Source organism: Poecilia mexicana, unplaced genomic scaffold (genome assembly GCF_051168715.1).
Source record: "Poecilia mexicana isolate PSO_F unplaced genomic scaffold, ASM5116871v1 scaffold_1, whole genome shotgun sequence".
Lineage (NCBI taxonomy): Eukaryota > Metazoa > Chordata > Actinopteri > Cyprinodontiformes > Poeciliidae > Poecilia > Poecilia mexicana.
The window spans coordinates 17794584-17802809 of record NW_028263370.1 but is presented as its reverse complement, the minus strand read 5'-3'; the positions used below and the strand labels follow the sequence as shown (position 1 = coordinate 17802809).

The 8226-nt window shown below is 40.5% G+C and overlaps 1 protein-coding gene across 1 annotated transcript; it reads right to left on the bottom strand.

Annotated features, from left to right (window-relative positions):
* Nucleotides 1-212: 212 nt before the first annotated feature.
* On the bottom strand, nucleotides 213-7649 carry LOC106933634 (uncharacterized). Its single transcript, XM_088005751.1, has 5 exons — nucleotides 7515-7649; nucleotides 6739-6905; nucleotides 2393-4495; nucleotides 2241-2301; nucleotides 213-672 (listed from the first exon to the last, which is right to left on the bottom strand). Exons 2-5 carry the CDS (start codon nucleotides 6896-6898, stop codon nucleotides 603-605), a joined length of 2394 nt encoding a protein of 797 aa, XP_087861877.1. The 5' UTR covers nucleotides 6899-6905; nucleotides 7515-7649; the 3' UTR covers nucleotides 213-602.
* Nucleotides 7650-8226: the final 577 nt, after the last annotated feature.

Sequence of the window (8226 nt, the reverse complement as noted above, 5' to 3'; positions counted from 1 at the left end):
CCTTTCTTTCTTTTCTCCTTTCTGTAATGTTCTGCTTGTGAAGGTTAGGCCTCAGCTTGACACTCAGACCATAACTCATCATTCACATGTCTCTTATCTGTTCCTTTCTAAATTGATGTCTTCATATTTTTTTCAACTGTTATTTCAAAGATCTTTGATGGTAAATTCTAAAAGAAGATTTTGCATTATAAAAACTTGACAACGGAGAACAATTTTAGAGCATTTTTTATTATACACCTTACATGTTACATTTTGGATAAACGTCACCAGGTCCTATTGGTGTATCTAAAACGTGATCAGTCACGAAATAGATGATAGATATTATATGAACTGTTTATAGATAGTCAGTTACACTCACATCATTTTTCACCTTTATTATAAAGACGCTGCTATAAATCACAAGTTACTTAAATCATAAGGTTTTCAAACATCCACTGTAAGCCCTAAATCCAACAAAACATTTTTTGTTATCTTTAAGAAAATAATTGATGAAAAGGTATTGCTGTGATAGTCAACAAAAAAGAGAGCAATGCTTCAATTCAGCGATCTACAACCCGCAGTGGGAGTACACCAGGTGGAAGAAAATGTGCTCTCATAGACACTTAGGAGCAATCTTGGAGGAACGTTCCTGCTTCATCTTCACATTGGTGAGAGTGGGACCTCCGAAGATACCTGCGTAATCAAAAACAGACATCTTAAAAACTACTCAAAAAGCAGAACGAATAGATTAACAGCTAGCCTTTTGTTTTTTCTGGCACTTGTGTTTTGTTATACTTTTCATTACAATGTAAAGCAATAATAATTATCAGTACAGTATGAGGAAAACAATCTTATAGGGGTTGTTAACTTCTTTTAAAACATATCTATTAGTGTTTGCACATTGCATACTGTTAGGTAAATTGTATTATTATCAACTATTTGTTATACTGTTTTATATGTTCTTAGTTTATGTACTCTTTTAAGGAATGTTTCTGTATTGTTAATAACTCTGGCTTGCTTTCAAAGAAGGCCTCCCTGAAGAAGAGCAGTGACAGCAGCTCTTCACAGAATGCCCTGCTTTGACCTCTTAGATAGCTATAAAACCGTCGCCGTGAAGATGTACAACTTGTCCTGCTTGATCCTGGGTCAGGAACTGGATAAGCTAGTGCGAGATAGATTGTGTTGTTAGTTAGTGATAATCTTGGCGCTGTGACTGTGTGATGAAGTGTTTTCCCCCTCCCTTTAGAGTTACAGCGCTCTCTGTGATTAGGGATCCTAAAGACAATAAAAAGAGAGGGGCAGGCAAATGTGCTTCAGAGCAGTTGGAGATTTGTAACTGAAAGCACATCTCTGTCTGTTCTCCTCGCGAGTATTAAGAATCTAACTTTCTCTTGTCTTTCCTGTGTTATGTGCTGTGTTTAATAGGTGTCAACTCTGACACATACATACAAATGTATGTAATTATTAACGTAGATACAGAATTTAGAAAGCATTCAAAATCATCTAAAAATACTATGCAGCAGTCCGTTTTAACATGACTAATCCGCCTGAGAAAGCATAATCTGATGGGCTAGGATAACCTGACAAATTTAGAAAAAGTCCACCAAAGTGGGCGGAGCCAAGAGATGCAGTGGGCGGAGCCAAGGGACACAGCAGGGTCCAGTGTGGGGTTGAGAGGACAACAGGGGTAGCAAGGTGAGGTCAGGACAAGAGAAGAACTGTTGCCAACTTAGCAACTTTGTCACTATATTTAGAAATTTTTCAGAACCTGAAGTGACTTTAAAAAAAAAAAAAACACTGGTTTTGACTAATCTACCAAAATGTTACTGGTGTCAGAGATTTTAATGCCAAAAAAACTTTGCAGTGTTATTGGCACTGCCAACCTGACTTTGTCCTGAGCAAGCAGTGATGCTGCCATCAGCCCCTCCGGCTTCCTGTTCTGCAGTATACCAATAGTCAGAGCGGAGGAGAGTCATTGCACTCTGTGTCTGCGCTGTAACGCCATCGATTAATGCTCGTCACGGTCGCTATTGCAGTTCCTGACTTCCACTGGGAATGGACATGTGTCTGAGTGAGATGGTTTTATACCCGAGTGCAGGGCTGTAGCGAAGTTGTACCAAGCATCACCGCTGGTACAACTGCAAATTTTAATATGGATATAAAATCAATGACTAAGTGTTTTAGTGTACTCAACGACTATTGAACTAATAAAGTAAGGAACAAAACAAATGTATAGATAGATGTTCTGTATTTTGGCTTACCCATCAAAGAATGCCGTCAAGAAACACTCAATGTCATCTGTTATGTCATCATCGGTGAAGTCTTAAAAGGGGAAAAGGAACAATTAATAACATAACAGGTGGGCAGTGAGTTGATTCTTTGTTTTTTATTTGTTTCGGTGTAATAAACTCACCAGTGCAGGACTTCTGACAGAGATTTCTGGACAAATGGTTACCGGAATCACAGAAATAGCCGTCACTCAGCTGGAAGATACCGTAAGAGGCAGAGGCTGCAGTTGTCTCATAGCTCTCAGAGCTGTCCTCATTGCTCATGTCCTCACTTTCGCTGCTATCATGTCCCTTCTTTCCTTGGCCCTTTCCTCTTCCGTCCCCCGAGTGGTCTCTTCTATTGTCATGGGCTCCACGCTTTCTTCTGTTGTTTCCAGGAGCTGCAGTTGAATTTCCAGGAGCTGCAGTTGAATTTCCGGGAGCTGCAGTTGGATTTCCAGGAGCTGCAGTTGGATTTGATGGCACTTCTTCACTTGTCTCATGGCTGTCCTCATTGCTCATGTCCTCACTTTCGCTGCTATCATGTCCCCTCTTTCTCTCATGAGACTTTCCTTTGCCCTTTCCCCTTCTTTCCCATGAGTGGTCTCTTCTATCGTCATGGGCTCCACGCTTTCTTCTGTTGTTTCCAGGAGCTGCAGTTGAATTTCCAGGAGCTGCCGTTGAATTTCCGGGAGCTGCAGTTGGATTTCCAGGAGCTGCAGTTGGATTTGATGGCACTTCTTCACTTGTCTCATGGCTGTCCTCATTGCTCATGTCCTCACTTTCGCTGCTATCATGTCCCCTCTTTCTCTCATGAGACTTTCCTTTGCCCTTTCCCCTTCTTTCCCATGAGTGGTCTCTTCTATCGTCATGGGCTCCACGCTTTCTTCTGTTGTTTCCAGGAGCTGCAGTTGAATTTCCAGGAGCTGCCGTTGAATTTCCGGGAGCTGCAGTTGGATTTCCAGGAGCTGCAGTTGGATTTGATGGCACTTCTTCACTTGTCTCATGGCTGTCCTCATTGCTCATGTCCTCACTTTCGCTGCTATCATGTCCCCTCTTTCTCTCATGAGACTTTCCTTTGCCCTTTCCCCTTCTTTCCCATGAGTGGTCTCTTCTATCGTCATGGGCTCCACGCTTTCTTCTGTTGTTTCCAGGAGCTGCAGTTGAATTTCCAGGAGCTGCCGTTGAATTTCCGGGAGCTGCAGTTGGATTTCCAGGAGCTGCAGTTGGATTTGATGGCACTTCTTCACTTGTCTCATGGCTGTCCTCATTGCTCATGTCCTCACTTTCGCTGCTATCATGTCCCCTCTTTCTCTCATGAGACTTTCCTTTGCCCTTTCCCCTTCTTTCCCATGAGTGGTCTCTTCTATCGTCATGGGCTCCACGCTTTCTTCTGTTGTTTCCAGGAGCTGCAGTTGAATTTCCAGGAGCTGCAGTTGAACTTCCAGGAGCTGCAGTTGGATTTCCAGGAGCTGCAGTTGGATTTCCAGGAGCTGCAGTTGGATTTGATGGCACTTTTTCACTTGTCTCATGGCTGTCCTCATTGCTCATGTCCTCACTTTCGCTGCTATCATGTCCCCTCTTTCTCTCATGAGACTTTCCTTTGCCCTTTCCCCTTCTTTCCCATGAGTGGTCTCTTCTATCGTCATGGGCTCCACGCTTTCTTCTGTTGTTTCCAGGAGCTGCAGTTGAATTTCCAGGAGCTGCAGTTGGATTTCCAGGAGCTGCAGTTGGATTTCCAGGAGCTGCAGTTGGATTTGATGGCACTTCTTCACTTGTCTCATGGCTGTCCTCATTGCTCATGTCCTCACTTTCGCTGCTATCATGTCCCCTCTTTCTCTCATGAGACTTTCCTTTGCCCTTTCCCCTTCTTTCCCATGAGTGGTCTCTTCTATCGTCATGGGCTCCACGCTTTCTTCTGTTGTTTCCAGGAGCTGCAGTTGAATTTCCAGGAGCTGCCGTTGAATTTCCAGGAGCTGCTGCAGTTGGATTTGAGACCTCTTCAACTTCCTCACTGCTCTCAAAGCTATCTTCATCGCTGTTGTGCTCATGGTGTTTCTTTGTCTTCCTTTCCCGAATCATGTTTTCCTCATGACTATCTGACTCCTCTGAGTGGTGCCTCCCTCTGGAAGAGGCTTCTCTCTTGTGTCTTCTACCAGATGTGACATTTGAAGTCAGAGGATGGCGAAAGTCCGTCGTCTTTACCAGGCTGGTGTTCAAATTAGATCTCCTGTTGACCTCACAGATAACTAGAGCAAACCAGTCATGCAAGGTGAGGAAGATGGCACACAAAGACAAAAGGAAAAAGAAAAGCAGATCAGAAGGATGGTATTTAACATGACTTTTCCAGCCCCTTTCAGATCACCCTTTTGTTTTGTGAAATACATGCACACACAGACCAGAGGTAACTCATGATCTTCCATTGTCTGTCTGATTTGAGAAATACATTCAAGTATATGGCAATATGTTGATGGTACACAACAACTTTTCTTGTATTTAATCGTCTGCAGTAATTTGCCAGTGCTAGGATTGTGACATAGAGCTCAGCACTCTGGGATACCCCACACATCAAACGAAGGAGTCAAGAATCTTTGGTTCTCCAATCACAGAAAGCACATCATATAAAGGCCGACAGATCGACTTTGTAAAAGGATAAAGGGTGTGGATGTGTGTTTACAGAAGAACAATGATCTGAAAGGGGCAATTATTACATAATATATTTTTGATTTGCTTAAAAGTGTTGTGGGTACTAAATGTCATGCCACTGTTTGGTGGGAAATATGAAGAAAGCCAGTGGTTCCCAAAGATTTTCTTCTGGGGCCCCCTATGGATTACAACAGGGGTCCCCAAACTTTTTCCTGTGAGGGCCACATAACTTTTCCTTTCTCTGCTGGGGGACCGGAGTCAGTTTGTAACAGAAAAAGTGTGACAATTGCAGGAGGGCCTAAATGTAAAAATGTATTGTTTTCCAGAAAGCACAATCAAATAACCCTCTCTGGGTTCTTCACAGAACAAAAGTCAGGATATAAATAATAACACTATTAATGAAATAAATAATAACCAAATAACCCTCTCTGGGTTCTTCACAGAAAAAATCCAGGAAGGATTATAGTCCGTATTTTCCGAACTATGAGCCGCACCGGACTATAAGCCACAACCACAAAGTTGTGGTTTTTTTTTTTAAAAACCAGTAAACATACACATATAAACCGCAGATATCTCTGCCGCTCCAGGTTTTCCACGATGCAGCAGCAGCAGAGGGGGGCGGTCACCCAAAATTTGAGTCATAACAGGCCAATTGAATATCACATTTATTATGGTTGAAAAATAAAAAGTTGCCAAGTTCAGATTTAACTGAACTGATTACGGTAGTTTCCGAACGGTAACTGTAACAGTAAAAGTACTGATCCTTCGTGTCTGCTACTAGCATGGGCTAAATGAAGATGGGCGCTTTCTTCTGCTTCTTCTTCTTCTGCTGCTTCTTTAGATTTCAACGGCAGCTTGCATCCATTATTGTTGCACTACTGCCATCTACTGGATCCTAATATCTATACCGCAAATTCTCATAATGATCCCAGTATTATTTAAAAAAACGAAAAATCTTCTTTTTCCCCTCAATGCTATTTAACTGATCAACAACATTCTCAAATTTCTATTCCCTATTAAAACCTAATTCCGTTTTAATGGCCACTTTCTTCTTTTATTTCCAATTTTGACTTCCAATGATTCACTTCCTGCTAAAGAGCCCCCTGGTGGTTGAAGAAAAGACCACATATAAGCGGTTTATAGTACGGAAAATACGGTATATGAAAAAAAAATCTGAATGCTCTCTGGTATTGTTCAGGGGGCCGGACCAAATGTGGAGGTGGGCCGTAGTTTGGGGACCACTGGATTACAATAAAATCCCCCTGAAAAAAAAAAATCAACTGGCCACACACATCGTTGAACCAGACATAAACCTACACACACATTTTTTTTTCAAACTCCACTGAAGTTTATTTCAGACTTCAGGTTGCAACAAAACAAACTACAAACCATCTTTACAGTGAAACACTTTTGTGCAACTGTTTTTTTAGTTCTATACTGAAGTTTTCTTTGCTGTCAATGTTATTTCAAACTTTTTTTTTGTTATTTGTAACAATATTCAACTTTGCTATCATCAATACATTTAAAAAAAAAGCTTCTGTGCAAAATGGGGTTAAAACATGAACAGCTCGCCCCCCTGTGCAATGGCGCGGTGCCTCCTCAGGGGGCGCGCCCCACACTTTGGGAACCACTGAAGTAAGACAACATGTCTTGCATAAATTTCAGACTTGTTTCCCAAAAGTAAGAGAACCTTATTAAAACAGTTTTATGTGGAACTGAGAAAGCATCTTATTGCTTTTTCAAATGCCATTTTTTTCCTAAATCTATTTTTTCAAGTGATTTTTTCTGTGGAGTAAATAAGTCTTAACCACAAGTTACTGTCATGAAATGTAACTATATAACTTACTTTCTGCCAAGATTTCTTCCGTAACCTCATCTGGCCCTCTCGTCTTGTTGATTGCCTCTGCAAGTTTGTCCTTCAGCTCGCATTTGGACACAATGCGACTCTCAGAAAGGTTGGGCAGCACTGCTGCCAGGACCAGCACCACCAGCAAACCCAGCTTCATGTCAGCTCTAACAGAAAAAATAAGGGTTGTTTGTGAGTACAAGAAGCAACACCATCACTTCTTGTGACCGAGTTTAATTTAAAATAAAAAAAGAATTATGAGAATGGCATAAAATACTTTATGCATTCAGGGAAAAGACATTGGGAAAATAAAGCATCAGTACTCTTTAAAAAATATGACAAGATCTCAAAAGTTTCTGGCTTATTTATAAGCAATTATTTTTCATGCATTACCAAGAAGAAATATGGCTAAGAGTTATATTTAACTGAACATTTTGTTGTATTTTATGTGTTAAGATGTACACTGTTTAATATATAACATAAAAATACAACTTTATATTATGCTTTATGTCTTTGTTGTAGAAGCATCAGAAACAGATAAAACATATATAATGTGATCAAATATAATAGGGATCGGTAGAATGGTCATACAGTACAAGTAATAATCTAAAAATTCAAGTATACCAGTAACAAGTTAATGGTAAATGGCAGCGTGCACACAAAGGTAAAAAATTATGAAAACAACACAACAATAAAGAGATGGTTCAGGAAGGGCAAGTTCACAACGTAAGAATAATAATACAGCAGTTTTAATAATAAAAGAGAAGACTTCTTACTTTATTTCTGCTGGTAGACCCGTATTCAGCTGTTGGGTCCGGAGTATGAGAAACGTGGTGTGTGTTGTTGCTTTTTAAATGATCGACTCCATCATCAGAGCAAGTTGACCAACCTGTTTTACCACTTTCGAATTATTTGCATCACCTCCCTGTAGGTTGGATGTTTTAAAAGGGGAGGGAAGAAATGGAAACAATGCTTTCTTTAGTGGTATGAAAAAAATGATAGGAACTATTTAAATCTCACAGGGCAGAAATAGTTCATCGTTAAAGGGGAGTGAATTATGCAATCTGCTGGGGGGGTTTTAGATGGGGAACTTTAACCAGTTTAAATGATTAAACTCGACTGCATTATTTGAGAGCCAGGGTCAATTTTAGACATATGTGGACGAGGTGGAATCTGAACTGCTGCACTGATTTAAAAACTGAAAATGAATTACTTTTCATTCATATCAACACACAGACAAATAAAGCATCACACTACACCGTCCTGAACTGAGACCTGATGTCAAAATGAGTTCAAATGTAAACAATATGCAAAAGTTTTGAATGCAAATCTCCTCTTTTGAATTTTGCTGAAAGATCACCAAGTCTGTTTATAAAGTCGCCCACGGAGCTCCCAAAGCCTTCTGGAGGTTGTTCAAAAGTTATTTTACAAGATTTTTAATTATTCAAGCACCCTAACCCAATGCAGTTTGGTTTACAAAGTGCACAT

Coding starts and splice junctions, on each gene's coding strand:
- LOC106933634 (XM_088005751.1), bottom strand. CDS start 6,898: ATGAAGCTGGGTTTGCTGGTGGTGCTGGTCCTGGCAGCAGTGCTGCCC. Junction 4,496..6,738: donor GGAAGAAATCTTGGCAGAAA/GTAAGTTATATA, acceptor GGTTTGCTCTAG/TTATCTGTGAGGTCAACAGG. Junction 2,302..2,392: donor CTGTCAGAAGTCCTGCACTG/GTGAGTTTATTA, acceptor TCCCCTTTTAAG/ACTTCACCGATGATGACATA.